The sequence below is a fragment of the Centruroides sculpturatus genome, unplaced genomic scaffold (assembly GCF_000671375.1).
Source record: "Centruroides sculpturatus isolate CEXI.00-Female unplaced genomic scaffold, Cexi_2.0 scaffold963, whole genome shotgun sequence".
Classification (NCBI taxonomy): Eukaryota; Metazoa; Arthropoda; class Arachnida; order Scorpiones; family Buthidae; genus Centruroides; species Centruroides sculpturatus.
The window spans coordinates 19,936-37,344 of NW_019385228.1; the positions used below are offsets into that span (position 1 = coordinate 19,936).

At 32.5% G+C, this 17,409-nt stretch overlaps 1 protein-coding gene across 6 annotated transcripts in view; it reads right to left on the reverse strand.

Moving 5' to 3' along the window:
* Positions 1 to 17,409, reverse strand: part of LOC111636440 (TELO2-interacting protein 2-like) — a 46,482-nt gene that overhangs the window by 18,389 nt on the left and 10,684 nt on the right. For 3 of the 6 annotated variants that reach the window (XM_023381688.1, XM_023381689.1, XM_023381686.1), the window contains 3 exons: positions 16,811 to 17,014; positions 16,220 to 16,407; positions 732 to 854 (listed from right to left, as the gene is read on the reverse strand). In XM_023381688.1, coding sequence (XP_023237456.1) covers positions 732 to 854; positions 16,220 to 16,407; positions 16,811 to 17,014 — 515 coding nt within the window. The remainder of the gene's footprint in view (positions 1 to 731; positions 855 to 16,219; positions 16,408 to 16,810; positions 17,015 to 17,409) is intronic. The other 3 variants (XM_023381690.1, XM_023381692.1, XM_023381687.1) reach the window with 1 other exon arrangement.

Here is a 17,409-nt window from a genome sequence, read left to right on the forward strand (position 1 = left end):
AGAGCCTTTACTACATGAAAATGAAAATTAATGAATACACTGTGTACAGTAATTTACCTGATAAGACAGACCTCAGAAAAATACTTTATGAGAGCTTTTATACTTTTATAAAGCTGTCTATAATGAAAATTAATTAACTAAGGATTTTTTTGCCCTGCCAGGGTGTGGCCGAGTTATCCGGAGTGCTGGGTTATCGAGAGCCGAGTTTTCGAGGTTCTACTGTATATGTAGCAACATTTCTAGCTAGTTTTTGAGTGCAGGCAGACTGATATTTTGGTACATCTCTGAATAAATGTAGGTGTTCCCCTCAGCAGAATATACCAGAGACAAACTGACAGCTATAAACAGACTGAAATTTCAAGGAAGAATGAGGAAGTTACCACACAGAAAGTATGGAAAAGTATAGAGGGCTATTTTGAATTGAGGGCTAGAAATATTTACAATAGAAATAAAAATTATAAAAATATTTTATGTAATCAATAGTTATGGAAATGTATTGATAAACAAATTAAAAGATAACATATTAAGTCTCTCTCTTATAATCTAAAATAAAAATATTAATTAATGAAACCCAATTTTGATGACACTACTCAAAGATGGTTGTCTGCTTTGCTAATGCCTCAAACCAGCACTGGATACTGTACATGCAGTTTTGAGTTATGCACTGCTGCCAATTATCTGCATTAAATTATGGTACTTAAAATATAAAATTGAATTTAAAATATACATACAAGATTCTCTATAATATGATATAAACATTCCAATCCTAACACTTTATTTTCAACAAGATGATCATCCACAAATATTAACGAAGGTGGCAAAACTTCTGTTAAGTAACAAGAAAGATGTGGATACTGAAAATACAAATTACGTTTTTATATATAAAAGTTTATATTTAATTTGAATAAATTATGTACTATACCAGGGGTCGACAACCTTTTGAGTCGGAAGAGCCAAAATTATAATTTACAAAATTTCAAAGTTTTTAAAGAGCCACAAAATTTTTTCTTGCCAGCAATAAATAGTACTCGCATAAATAAAGTTTTTTGATAAAAAAAAAATCTATTTATTCACAAGAAAAAATATCTATTTATTCATATATAAGTAGTGTTTTTCACAACAAATTAGATAATAGAAACATCCGACGACGGCGTCATTCGAGAGCTTCCGACGGACTGACGACAGTGACGACGCGTGTCACGGGGGAGGGGTGCGGTGAAAAGCGAGTACAAGTGGCTGAGAGATAGAATCAGTGCCTAATCCTCGTTAATCGATTCAGAACGATTTTTAAATGTTTTTTTTTTTTGATAAAATAAATATTTGCATATGGAACTAAAGAGCCGCAGCTTCACATCCAAAGAGCCGCATGTGGCTCGCGAGCCGCAGGTTGCCGACCCCTGTACTATACTATTGTAATACAAGAAATCCTCATTAATTCAAACTCAGATAGTTCAAAATCCTGTGAATTCATAACTACTTTTGATAGTAATATAACCAGCCAGGGATACAGAAATTTACATGTTAAGGAAATTGGTTAGTTTGAAATACAGCTAATTCAAAATTCAAAGTGAAAATTCTGTCCAAATTGTGATAAGCATATGCTAATTTGTTCATTTAGACTGAAATGCCTCCATGCTATAAGAGAATAATAGACTAAAAACTGTAATCTTGTCAATATGGCTTTGCTTTTACAGTAACACATTTTCAGGTGTCACCTTACATGTGGACTACCCCTTTTTTCTCTATCTCATAAAATATGAATGGTTTTTGGGTTTAAAGAATGTGCTACAAATAGTGAATTAAGATATTTGTAGGGCTTTAGACTACTACATTTGGTCAACTTACTACTTTTTGGGCATTTTTAAATTAATTTGGGCTACTTTTGAAAGAATTCTGCATTATTTTTTATAAAACCCTATCTGGCAACCTGTGAGTTTTTCATCTGTACTGTTAACTGTAGTTTATTTATATTATTAATATTAATTAACAAAACTAGCATTTCTATACATAGCTGTATTCCATTTGCTTAATAAATTAAATCAGTTACATGGTATTTGGCATATTGTACAGAAATATGTTGGATAATTTGAAGTCACAATTATTTTGTCCGTTGAATTTCAAACCAATGAGGATTTCCTGTATTTATTATTATAATATAATCAAGATATTAATATTTGTAATATTTTAAATAATAATAATTATTAAAATTAACAAGAGATGGCAGCATAATCGGATACCTTGAGACAAATTATTTAGTTTCTAATTAACTTAGCCATATAATAGATTGATAATTTGGCAGATTATTATGAGACAAATTATTACAAATCCAATAAAAGACTGGACTTGAATAGTATTATATTATTACTAACCTAGATATAACTTATAATCCTAATAATAATTTGAAATTATTGTACTTCTAAGGTATATTGTAATGTTGACGATAGTCAACATAAACTTTGTTTTTGTATGTTATCCAATTCAAAAAGACCAGTAAGGCCAAGATGCATTTTGTAAAAGTTAATTAAATATACTGGGTGTATAATAAGCCTGTTCATTAGTCCAAAGTAACAATGTTTTTGTAATACAGGCAAGAAGCTTTTTAGTATATTGACTCTACATTTGTTTATAAATTCTGTATAGGTATGACCATGTCACTCAGTCCAGAAAAGTTTAAGAACTGATAATGAAAACTTTGAAAGGGTAGAGCAATTTTTCTATTTAGATATGTGAATGAAAGAGTAGTTTTAGCAGTTACATGAGATGTATGAAAACTGAAATTGTTGAAGTAAAGCTGTTTTAATCATCATTGTGTGGATTTACAGTTTTCAATGGCAACATTATACAACGCAGCATTGATTGGCAGAGCATTATTCTTTTGTGATGGAGACACTTTTTAAAAGCAATAAATCTGTCAATGCAATTCAGCATTTGTTTCATCAACATTTCAACATTAATTTTAACAATGTTTCTTGTTCCAGTGTTCCTTGTCATAATATGATTAAGTTATATATGATAAACTTCAGAAAAATAGCTTCTTCTTTGAAAAGTAAATCTCTAGGAAAACCATATAGTGCTAGAATTCTTAGAAATGTCAAGAAGTATACCATTCTAATCTCTCTAATCTATGGTGATTGGCATATATGTAACAATACATGCACTAGGAATGTCAAGTCATAGTGTGATGAATATTGCATAAAGATATATCTCCATCTGTAAAAAATATTTACAGTACAGACATTAAGCAATCAGGACATGAGAAAGTGCATTGTTGCTTCTTTACACATTTAAAAATATTGTGAATGATGATACCATTAATCATCATTTCATAGCAGATGAAGCTAACTTTTATCTGAGTGGTTATATTAATTCACAAACTTGCTACTACTGGGCAACAGAGAACCCTCATTAGTTGCATGAGAAACCTTTAAACAGTGTTAAGGTTATTGTTTGATATGGTATAGCATCTTTTAGAATGATTATTCCATATTTCTTCAAAAGACAAAGATGACAGGAATTTAACAGTAAATTTTGATCACTACTTTGAAATGCTTCACAACTTTCTTGAACTAGAGTTGTCGTCGCATCATGACATTGAATACCAAAACCTGTGTTTCAATAGGATAGATCAATGGCTCACACTGGGTACAGTTGAATGCAAGTCCTTAATTAGATGTTCCTGGGTCAAATAATCCCATGACAGGAAACACACTGATTGACATTTGAGATGTCAATATCTGTAACTTCTTTTTCTGAGGATACCTCAAGAGCAATATTTATAAGAACTTACCAAGAACTGTGGAAGAGTTCAAGCATAACAACACAAACCAAAGTGGCAGAAATTCTTCCTGAAATGTTGTAGAAAGTAATGCAAAATTTTAGGAAATGTGTAGATGAGCGTCACTTAGCGATGCAGAATTCAAAAAGTGATTATTTATAAGTTTCTTAAAGTGCAGAGGTTGAGTGCAGAATGATGATAAATTCATTTAGCAAAATTCTGTAACTTTTATGTAACTTTGGTTTAAAAGCAATCAGTTAATGTGCTTTGCTGTGTATAAGGCATAAGATTACTTTTTTCCAAATATAAATTTCTGCTATTTTTTGAATAGCTTTGAAACAATATTATTTCAATTTCATAAAAATATAGCATTCTATTTATATTTTATTACTTTAAAGTAGATTAAGTTAATAACTTACTCTACTTTAAAGAAATACAATATAAATAGAATGAGTAAAGTAGATTAAGTTAATAACTTAATCTACTTGTACATTACATAATATTGCTGATGGAAACAAATCAGTCTAATTTACAAAACAAACATTATTAACACAAATATCATATTTTTATATGCTTTCAAATGCTTTCGTTGTAATAAGTAATTTGTTTGAAAAAATCACTTATTACTCTTGTTACTGTTTTGATCAATTTTAATTCTCTTTAGATTAGTGGTCAGATTTTGAATAATATTTAAAACTTTACTTAAACTGCAGACACATTAAAACAGATAATTTATTCAACACATCTTTGAGTTAAATTTACTCCTAATAAAATTTCAAGTCAAAGAATTATAACATTATTTTAAAAATGTTTTAATTATTGAAATTTATTTGAAATGACAATAATATTCTTTTGATATTCAAAATTTTTCTGAAAATTTTCAAGCTTTATCATGCATGCTTTAAAAGTAAAAGAAAATAAACTCTGAAAGCTTCTGACTTTTCATTTTAAAACTGATAACTGAAAATTTTTAAATTTGTATTCAAGTATATAAATTATGCATTTTAAAAGAATATTCTTTCCAAAAAATAACATTTCATCTTTTTTTGTGCGTTCTTAACATTATAAAGTTTTACAATAATAAAATATAGTCAAAGTTTTATACAGTAGAACCTCGATTATCCGGTCTAATTGGGGATGAAGGTAGTCCGGATAAGGAAAAATCCGGATAATCGAAACAAATACTTTAATTTGTCTTTTAATAATAATACAACACGTTTTCTTTTCGATGACATATCGGTAATATTAAAAGTAAATACTGTATTTAAATCGTGATCAAATTTTCAAGAAAGAAATGTTCGTATTGAATTTGGACTACTACTGACCAACGCTAACAGACTACCTATTGTTTAAAAGGCCCTCTGGTGGCGCAAGAAGACGGATTTTATAAAATAAAAAGCAGTTGAAACTGCATTTTTATGAATAAAAATTTGACAAACTATTTATCGTTTTATGACGAGTAAAATTTTTTCGTCGCGTTCACGGCTTTTAAGTAATGCATGAACCTTCGAGGCGCGAGGCCCTTCGGACCGCGAGGCATAGGCGGTGGACCACGTTGTCCATGCCTTACGCCGCACTTGGTCATAGAAATGATGTAATTTGAATATAAATTATTTATAAATACGTATGTCAAGTTATATTTTTATTACGACAGAAAATATATTTAAGAGTTTACGACCACTGTGCCGGGTGAAACGTTGTTGAAACAAAAAAAGTTATGCATTCCATCACGTACATAAACAGTGTCGTAATTCGCCAAGTGCAAATCAGCAAATTCGTAAAATTTTTGTTTATTTTGAACAATCCGGATAATCGAAAATCCGGATAATGGAGGTCCGGATAATGGAGGTTCTACTGTATAAAAAGTAATGTATTTTAGCTTAGAAGGGTATCAAAGAACATAATAATTACAATCCATCTTTTAATAAAAATATGATAGCATCAAAAGGTCAGTCAATCAATTTGTCTGATTATTAGATTTTTAAATCCATATCTTTTACCACAGTTTACTAAAAATTCAGATACATTATTATGGTCATCATTTAATCTAAGAAAAATCTTTTCTATGTTGTATGTATTTTTACACAATTGTATACATGTATATATGAATCTATGAAAATATTGACTTACTCTGCTAATTAAATCTATCTAACTATAAAAGAAAATCTTTGTTTTTGACAAGCAAAATTTAGAACTATTAAACATATACTTTCAACCTCAGAATTTAGAATGATTGCATTTAAGAAAAATATGATATATTAAATGTTATTTAATAAGTTCTAATTTTATTTGGTTCATAATATATACACAAATTAAAATTTATAAATTGTAATTTCAATTATCTATATAAAAATTTATCAAATTTATAGATGTTTCAGATAGAACATTTCTAAATTTGAAAAATTAAGATTCAGAAATTTTTCAACTGGGCAAGTTGATGAATTTAATGTAAAATTTAGAATTATTGGGTTGTTCGAAAAGTCATTTCATTTTTTTTTACCACTAGACAGATTAGTCGTATTTTTCCCGCCATTTTCATTCTAAACCATATTATCATTATATATTTTGACAGCTAGCATTTTAAGGCTTATTTGTAAAAAATTTTGTTTGATTCTGTGCAATTGTTTATTTTTTGTGTCCCATCAAATATGGAAGAGTGAAAGCAGCATTTTCAGTATATTTTGCTCTTTTATTACCGAAAAGGTAAGAATGCTGTTCAAGCGAGAAAAAAATTGTGTGACATGTATGGAGATGATGTGTTGAGAGAAAGACAGTGCCAAAACTGGTTTACAAAATTTCATTCTGGCAATTTCAATATTGAAGATGCACCACGTTCTGGATGGCCAGTTGAAGCCAATGAAAAGAAAATAAAGGTATTGATTGAAGCAAACTGCCAAATAACAACACGTGAAATCACTAAAAGATTAAATTTGTAAAACTGAACTGTTTATAATTACTTGAAGCAAATTGGTTTCATTTCAAAGCTTGATATATGGGTTTCACATGTTCTTAAAGAGAGATGCTCTCTCTGGTGGGATTTTAAGGAAATTTTTTTTTGGAACTTTTACCAGACAATTTAACAATTGATTCGAAAGTGTACTGCCATCGAGTAAACAAATTAAGTAATATCATCAAACAGAAAAGGCAGCCAGAACTGATAAACAAAACAGGTGTAGTGTTTTACCACAATAATGTCAAATTTCACACAAGTTTGGTTAACTTGTCAGAAACTGTTATAGCTTAGAAAGGACATGCTATCATACCAACCATATTCGCCAGATCGAGCACACTCAAATTATTATTTGTTCTGGTCTATACAAATTTTTTTTAACTGTAAGACATTTACTTGAAATGACAATGTCAAAAATCACTTAGATCAGTTTTTTGTAAGCAACAATCAAAACTTTTATGAATGTGAAACATGCTACTACCAGAAACGATGACAACAGGTATTTGACCAAAATGGTTAATATATAATTCAATAAAATATTTATTTATTATAAAAATATTGTGTTTTTTTCCACAGAAAAAAACAAAATTACTTTCCGAACAACCCAATAATTCGTAAATTTTCATTTATTTCTTTATTTATATCTTATAACAGGGGTTGGCAACCTTTTTATCAATAAGGGTGCAATATAAATTCAAAAGTTATGGGGGGGAATGGAAAAACTTCAAAATACAGTAGAGCATCGATTATCCGACCCCCGATCAACCGTCACATCGATTAACTAACAATTCTAGTCGGCAAATTTCAAATGTCCGTTAGTGATGTGGCACTACAATATTTGGCTATGTCTTGGCTACTTTAATATTATTTTTGTTAAATTTTTGCGTGTTTTAGGCTGGCTTGACCATGAAAGGGAGGCCAGTATTTAAACGAGGCTTAATTTTCTAATTATGAGTGGTTGTTTGTTTTGTGAGCAATAAAATAATTTAAAAATAATTTTTAACTATACAATAGCGACGGTTTAAACTTTTACCGTTGTTATCTGCTTTTTATTATTTAAACAACTCATAGTTTTAACTTTGTGTTTTAGCATTAATTTCTGGGTTTTATGCTTTGTTTCTTCGGTTTGCTGTATTGGGCTTATTTTAACTTTTATTTCTTATTTATCCCTTTACTTGAGGGTGTGTTTCTAATTAATGATAGCTATGTACCTTAGTTCATGCTAGCTGCTAGGTTAGCATATTTCATTGGTCTTTAGTATCAGTTTCTCACCACGGTGTTTGTTTTTCGCAAGTGTGGTCTTTTTTGTTTTGTCACGATGGGGTCCTGCTATCTGTCGGATTTTTTGGATGAAGCGCATATGCTCTTTGACGAGCTAAAAGGATATATTACCGCCAATAGTAATGGAAAATTGGGCTCTGGGGCTCACTCCAGGCATATTACTGACCAATTTCAACGCCTAATTGACTTATCGAGTTCTGTGATGTCATCATCTGTACCGGAGTTCATTGGCAAGCGCCTGGACTCACTCATCACCAGGGAAGACCTCACTGATGCCTTTGCCGCTCAAGCTGTGAGGACAGAGGCTATCATTTCTGATGTCATGAAGACCACTCTTAGTTCACAGATGATTTCGATTGCCCCCAATCAGACGTTCTCGGGAACCCCCAGACTTTACAGCGATGCTGTCAAACATCCTGCCAAGCCTGCAGGAGAATCCATGGGCTCTCCTAAGCCCTGCCATACAGTGCTTGTGTACGGTGAACTGGAATCCAATGACTTGGAATTGACCAGGAAGGCTTTAACTGCCAACATCAACCCAAACAATCTTAAAATTGGTGTCCAAAGAATACGGCACATTCAAAAGGGAGGGGTGGCTATTGATCTGAGTAGACAGGAAGATGTGGATATTCTGTGCCGAGCTGTCTCCACGGTTGAGGGTCTTCACTCAACCATTCCAAAGAAGAAAAGTCCGTTAGTCAAACTAATTTCGGTGCCTAAGTCCATCAGCAGAGAACAACTTACAGATATTATGTATGAGCAAAATGACTATTGCTGAATGCTTCTCAAGGGCAGTATTTCAAGAAAAATTCAAGTTGCGCTTTCCAATCGGGCAGCGCAGCTCTGTTTATATCTCATGGGTTGTGGTGGTATCCCCGGATCTTAGGGAACTTCTCCTTAAGGAAGGAAAGATCAACTTACAATGGACTCGTTGCAAGGTGGTTGATTTTATCCCTGTATATCAATGTTTTAAATGTTTGAAATTTGGCCATTTCGCCAGAAATTGCAAGGCTGAAGAATGTATCTGTAGTCAATGTGGGGGGAAACATGCTTTTAAGGACTATAATAGGAAAACTGAGGTTCCAAATTGCGTGAATTGTGCCAAGGATAAAAACAGAGCAGTGAATCATAATGCTTTTGATAAGACATGTCCCGCTTTCTTACGTGCTAGGGCTCAACTTTTGTCTAGGATAGATTATGGAATTTAATAGTGCTAACAATACCAGTTTACAGAACTTCAAAATTAATATTGTACAGGTAAACTTGGGACGGTCTATCGCGGCCAGTTCTCAACTTCGTAATGAGCTGCTCAATTTTGACATTGCATTAATACAGGAGCCTTATTGCCGCAACAATAGAGTTGCATGCTTCAGTACCAGAGACATCATCATTCAAAGTCAAGATGGGCAACCATGGGCCGCAGACATCATTGTCAATTCAGACTTAGCAATCATCAAACATCCGAAATTCTCTACAACCACCTGTGTCTGTATTGAGGTCTGTTTCCCCAGCCGAAGGATCGTCATTTTCAATGTATATTGCTCTAGGAAAAGTGACATTTTAGAGACTCTCCGGAATTTGGACGCTGCCATGGTTCATTTTCAAGGCAACAGCTTTTTAATTACCGGCGATTTCAATGCCCATTCATCTACGTGGGGAGGCTATAGTGAAGATGACAGAGGTATTGCACTTGAAGACTTTATTGCCGCTCATAATCTTCTTGTCATTAATAACCCGGATTCCTCACCTACCTTCTCAACCGTGAACGGGGATTCTTGGATTGATTTGACAATTTGTTCGGATGACCTTTTTCCATGATACAGGGTTGGAAGGTAGGTATCTTTGACAGTCTTACGGAGCATGAATGCTTGACCTACAGTATAGGCCACTGCAATCAGTACAGTGGAGAAGCCTCACATAAGAAGTGTTTTAATACTAAATCTGCAGACTGGGGCAAATTCTGCGAAATGATTAATCAGATTGACATGCCTTTACACAGAAATGACTCATATATACAGGCTAAGACTTACATTGAAACTACCATTTGCAATATCTCTGCAGCCTGTGATAAAGCTATTCCAAAAAAGAGGAACAAAGGGCGAGCCACACCATGGTGGAACCATAATCTCGCTCAGATGCGTCAAACTAACAACAGACTTCGCAGGATCTATCAACGCTGCCATGACCAGCGAAGAGGTGAATTGAGGATGTGCTATCTCACTCATCAAACTGCCTATAAAGAAGCCATCAAAAAGGCTAAACTGGAATCATGGAGAAACTTTTGCTCTGGAGCTGGAGGGAATCCATGGGGATTTATTTATAAACTTTGTGCAAATAAAATTAAGTACCATAATGTTCTTTGTAGTGATCCTGACAATCCCGGTAATTTGGAGACCACCATATCCAGTCTCCTGGATTACTTCTGCCCCACAGACTCACTATCTGAGGACACCCCTGAGCAAAACGCAGTAAGGAATCGTAGGAACGACGCACTACTTTCGGAAGACGATCCCCCATTTACCTTCTCTGAGGTGAATGATGCTATTCACCGCCTTCCGAAAAAGAAATCAACTGGGATAGATGGAATAGACAGGGAAATCATCCTTCAAATCTGGAGGACTCGTCCAATGCTGTTATTAAACGTCCTGAACTCTTGTTTGAAATTTGGCATCTTTCCAAAGCAGTGGTCATAATTCCCAAAAATCACAGTAAGCCCTTTAATATCCAGAATATGCGCAATATCTCTCTACTATCTACACTGGGGAAAATTCTCGACAGGCTTCTATTCAACCGCATATATTGGTTCTGGGAATCTAATGGCTTATTCCATGAGGCACAGTATGGCTTTCGGTGCCAAAGAGGTGCCATAGATGCCGTATTGGATTTGGTGGAACATGTTAAAGTTCTTCTTCGTGATAATAAGTATGTTTTTGGCTTGAGTCTAGACTTAAAAAATGCCTTCAATTCAGCTTGGTGTCCTCAAATACTACGAAGACTTAGTGACAATCAGTGCCCTACAAATCTCTACTATCTGGCAGCCAATTATTTCAAAAAGAGGGAGGCTTTATTCACGTTTGGGCACTTGAAGTGCACTCGTGAGCTTCAGCGAGGTTGCCCGCAGGGGTCCGTGTGTGGTCCCCTTTTTTGGGACATTCTCTTTGACAGTTTTTTCCGGACTAATCTTGGTGATCACAGTCGCGTCTTCGCTTACACAGATGACACCTTTTTGGTTTTTCCAGCATCATCCAGGAAACACATCGAGAGTACCGCAACAGATATTTTATCGAAGATACACAGCTGGGGTGATAGCAACAAACTTTCTTTCAATATGGATAAAACCAAAGGCATCGTCTTCTCACTCCCACGTACAACTGACTTGTACAAACGTGTTCCATGTGTGCGTTATCGCAATAAATCCATTAAAATCGTCAAACATCTCACCTTCCTGGGTGTGGTTATTGATTACAAACTGTCATGGAAATACCACATAAAGCATGTTACAAGTCGCAGCAATATGATATTTAATGGTCTGTTAAAGGTTGCCAGAAGCAGCTGGGGCCTCAGCTTTGAAGCCATGAGTGCAATTTACGATTGCTTATTTCTGCCAATCGTTTCTTATGCGTCTGTTGTATGGTGCAAGGCTGCCAAACATTCGCACAATTACCGACTTCTCTGCACGGCGCAGCGAAAGGCCCTTATCTGTCTGACCCGGAGTTACTCCACTGTCTCTAACGCAGCTCTCCCAGTAGTGGCTGGAAAACTTCCCATATTACACTATCTTCTTTTCAGCAGCAAGCGTTTTCTGATCTCCAGGGGCAGAAATGTCTGCATAAATGACACTATTTTTGATGCCTCAATGTATGAGATTGAAAGGCGCGTGGCCACCCTTCCGCATCCTGCCTTGAGAACAGGACTTCTTTCACATGAAGTACCCACGAGGATTGAAGGTTTCATGGATGGCTCTAAAACTACTGAAGGCACAGCTAGTGCCTTCGTGATTATTGATGCAGGCGGTGAGATTCATAATCAGACGTTTGAGCTGCACCCTGAGTGCTCTATTTTTCAAGCTGAAATCTTTGCGGTATTAATGGCTATCAAATGGTGTAACATCAATCTTGTCAATATGCCCATAAATATCTACACTGACAGTGTTGCCACTGTGACCAAACTAAGAAACAAGGACACCACAAACCCCATCTCTATCGATATTTTCGTTGAGGTTGCAATATCATCTAACAGTTATGCCGTTAATTGGATCAGGGGTAACCAGGGCACTCCGGGAAATGAAAGAGCAGATTATCTGGCATGTAATGCAACACTGAATCATACCAATCATCATGATTATGTCTGCATTCCCAAATCGAAACTCAAGTCACTTGTTTGGAACGAAGCCATCAATGCGTGGCAGGCTGATTGGGATAAGGTCTCATGTCAGCACATTACAAAGAGATTTTTTCCAAGAATCCAAAACCGTATGCAGAACAAATGGATGCAGCCCAGTCATGAACTGACGCAATTCTTAACTGAACACGGACGCTTTCGTGTATATCTTAAGAGATTCCATCTCATAGATAATGATCACTGTAATCTGTGTGGTATTCAAGATGGTGTTTTACACTATCTTTTCAACTGCCCCATGCTTGAGGATATTAGGCATCGCTAGAGGCAGCAAGTAAATATAAACAATATGGACTGGCCTGTAAACCCAGACTTCCTTGTTCATAATAAAGTAAATTTTGGTCTTTTCAAAGAGCTTATCAAGCTTTATCTGATTAGAAGTGATATTCGTTAAATTACAAGTGGCATCTTGATATGCATCATGGTTTATCTGTGGCTCAAGATATTCTGCAAAGGCTAAAGACTATCCAACGTATTCAATGAAGTTATTGTGTTCCTTCACCTGTAATGGTATATGTTAACCTGTGGTGTTTTAACATCTATTATGCGGCATGTTTATATACATCTTCATTTTTTACCCTAGCATGAACTGTGATAACACTTAAATGTGTAAGGTAATGCAGCTGTGTCAATGTATACATGCATATTTATCTACTTTAGCTCACTTACTGTTAATGGCATCTACTTACTTTATTATTTTCATTTTTTTGCTTGTTTGTTTTTTTTTATTTTTTATTCATTATTTTCTTTTTTCTTTACTTCTTTCCCAACATTTGTTTTCAGATTATTTTGCAATTGTTATCTGCATGTAACATCAATGTAATTATTTCTGTATTTTCTTACCTGATTATGCCAAGCGGTATCAGGGTAAGTAATAAAGATTATTTGATGATGATGATGATGATGATATACAATAGCGACGATTATTATTTTTTAAAAAATTTGTTAGGCTTAACATCGATGAACATTCAACGCGAAGTAGGTTAATAGCGATATACTAATTACATGGGATAAACTAATATAATAATATACTATACTAATAATGTATTTTTTCATACTTTTCGGTTATCCATTTTTCCAGTTATCTGACCAATCCCAGTCCCCAATTGAGTTGGATAATCGATGCTCTATTGTATTAAAAGTTTTATTTCAAGAAATATAATTAAATTTACTTAAATTATAAATGCAAAACAAACAATGACAAATACAAATATCCAAATCAGTGTGACACCTGACATTTCAAATCTTCTGCCAATTTGTTATAATTGGGAGTGTAATTAGAATTACATGTTCATAAACAGTTATCTAAATTAGAATCTGCGAGTTTTGATCAATATTTTGTTTTTAGATACATTATATTTGAAAAGATACATTTGCAATTATACGTAGTTGCAAAATATGAACAAATTATTAGTGCACATCTTCTTAAAATAGAATATTTATCTCTATGAACTAAATTCCAAAACATGCTAATTTTATCATTACAATGTGCTTTTAAAACAATATCATTTTGCAGATTTATTATTTCTAATTCTATTTCATCCGTATTACTAAGCTCAAAATATTTGCCAATTGCAGCAGATGAATTATCAGAAAGACATGTTAAAAAATGGATTAACAAAAGATATTACAACAGATTCTAATTTTGGGAAGAAAATTCTTATGAAGATTCTCATAATTTTTATATATGATGTAGCATTAAATGTTTTTTAACCAAACTTTCAATAATACATTTCATATTTGAAAAATGCATTAACAAATTTTTTATTAAATGTAATTTCGTTTTAAACACATTTACTGCACTAATCATATCAGCAATATGCTGATTTTTTTCCTTGCAAAGTTATGTTTAATTCTTTAATTAAAATGCCTCAATGTCCTTTTCTTACTAAAATATAAATTTTCGTCTACAAGTACATATCTTCTAATATCAATTGTAGCATTATCTGTAAAGCCAGTATAATAAGTCCTGATATTAGAAGATACATACTTGTAGACGAAAATTTATATTTTATGTTTAATTCATTTAACTTGGCCGAAACATCAGTTAAAAATCCCAAATTTATCAACCAATCACTGTTTTCTAATTGCTCATAATATTCATCTCTTCATGAAAGAAATTCTTTTATTTGTGGCAAAAAGTTGATAAATCTTTCAAGTATTTTATCCCTGCTGAGCCATCTCACATCAGTATGTAAAAGAAGGTCATTACACTTCTTATTTTCCTCTTCCAAAAGTAATTTAAATAATCTGTGTTGCATTTCTCATGATCTTATAGAATTAATAATTTTTATTATAAGTGACATTAAATCATTAAAACCAATAGTTTTCATGCATAATGCTTCCTGATGTATAAGACAATGGAAATGAAGAATCTTGTCTGCATAAAGCCATAAATCCAATGTTCTTACCAGTCATCAAATGTGCACCATCTGTAGTAATGGAAGTTAACTTCTGAAGTGGTAATTTATTAGTCATTGCAAAATTTTTAAATGTGGAAAAATATATCTTCGCCTCGAGTATGCCCCTTTAGTGGAAGATTTTAAGGAATTTTTCTTTTGTAGAAAAATCATCAAACACCATTTTTACGCAAACCATTAACTGAGTTATGTCTACTATGTCTGCTGATTCATCCAACTGTAGCAAAAAGAAAATGCATTTTTTCATATCATTTCATAACTGTGTTTCTAAGTCATCTGAAATTGCTTCAATTCTTCTGGTTACTGTTCTGGCAGACAATTGTAAAGTATTTATAGCCGAAACTATTTCTGATTTATTTTTAAATCCTTCAAATAACAAGTCAGAAGCTTCTAACATGGCTTGTTTTATTAAATCCCCAGTGCTGTAACTAAGGAGGCAACAGGTGCACCCGCACAGGGCCCACTTGAAAGGGGGCCCCAAAATGCATGTATTTGTTTTATAATTTTCCCAAACCTAACTAATTAAGGGGCCAAAATGCAAATTCTTGCACAGGGCATAGGAATGGCTAGTTATGGCACAGCCCATCTGTATATAGTTTTTTCTTCTTAGCTAATAAATGTGAGATTTTAAATGATGCAATTGTTGCAGCTTTATACTGTTCCAAAGATTTAGCAAAATGCTTTGTTGTTTGGTAATAGCTGATTTTAAAGAAGATATCTTTTTTTTTATTTCAGAGCACACAGAATAGTAAGCATCAAAATTTGAATGAACAGTTTTGAAATGTTTTTTGATGTTACTTTTCTTGGGAATTGCCACACTATTATTGCACAGGAAGCAGATACATTTGCCTTTGAATTCAAGAAGACAAAACTGTTCTTCCCAGTCATCATTAAAACAAAAAATTATTTTTCTTTTACAATTATTCATAATGTGTTATATATAAAATTTGTTTAACCAGTACGATAAGTATTTGGTAGTAAGAAGCACGACTATCTTGTGTAATACGGTCACTAATACTCAAAATACGTGAAGTTTGTCTGCAGAACGATAACATACTACCAAATGTACCAGTAGCAAGAATCTTCCTACATGCTAAGTACACAAGTGCATTTGTATATGATCTTGATTGCTATTTTCTGATGCTGCACTTGCATGATTATATTGTCTTAGAAATGGGCAATATGATTATTGGGCTCAGTATGCGTGTAATATAGTGAGGGCACATAAAAATCTCACCAAGGGTGCCATGCCTTGGCATCCTCGGGCACCGTGTTGCTGACTTCTATCTTATATCATCATTTTTTATATCAAAGTTGTAAAATTTAAAATGTATTTTGAATTAATAAAAGTTTTATTCTCTATAGCAAAACATAGCCTTAATCAATCTTAATTACCTTTATATGAAGAAGAAACCATTTGAATATAAATCGATTACTAGGATTTTTATACCAATTATTTTTCATCAAATGTGGCTTGATTGCTAGAAGTATTGAATTAATAAGATTTTCACTTGATTTTCTTCCTTGTAATAGCAATTCTATAGTTTTAAAACGTGTTACATTTAAAAGAGAAGATAAAATATCTGAAAAATAAATGTAACATATATGTGTATACTTACTACATTAACAAATTAATATTTATTATATTAAAAAAATTTATATTTTGTTGTTTTTTTTGGTACATTATCATTTATCATTTTTTCACAAATAAATCTTAAATGTAAGTATAAAAACTAATTAAAGTACAAAATAATTCAAAACAGATAAATATTTTATATTCAATAAATAAAATCTAAACATAAAAGCATATAATAATAAAACACTACTTTGGAATATTTGTATAAATGATAGATATAAAAATAATTTTTTTGTTAATTTTTTACATTTATATTTATCATTAAATATTCACTGTTCTACTTCATGATTCTTGTATTTTTAATAATTTTATTCTAGAATCAATTTTTAAATTAAAAGTACTAAACTTACCTTTAGTTTTATTAACACAGATTTTAGAAGACCAAGGATAATGATCACAATGAGTTGCACATAAAATTAAAATTGATTTAATAATTGACTTATAAATTTCATATTCAGATTCAAAATACTGAAGAAAGGGTAATAAAATGTGAATACAAGACAAAGAATATTCAGCGATTTCAGGAAGACCAATAAAATCAGTTTCTGTATAATCTGTCAAAAAACACAATTAATTACTATTAATTAATACAAAAATATTTTTATAACAAATTGTAAGAATAAATAAAACATACATATGCAATTAAACTAATGTAATAAAATCCTCAAATTTACATTATAGAGTTAAATGTAAATTGTTTATGTATGCTTTCAAAGCTTAGAATGTTACTTCAAAAACAAATTTGAAGCAATGTTACAGTTAAAAAGAAATGAAATAATAATCTAAAGAAGCAAAATAGTCTTGTAAATTTTTTAAAATAATTTTATATCTCATCCTAATAACATAAGTATGGATTTTATTGTATTAAAATGGTTTTGATGAAACATGTCAAACTTAGAAAATGAACTACACTAATAAAAGCAGAAAGGTTAATAGAAAATAGAATTTA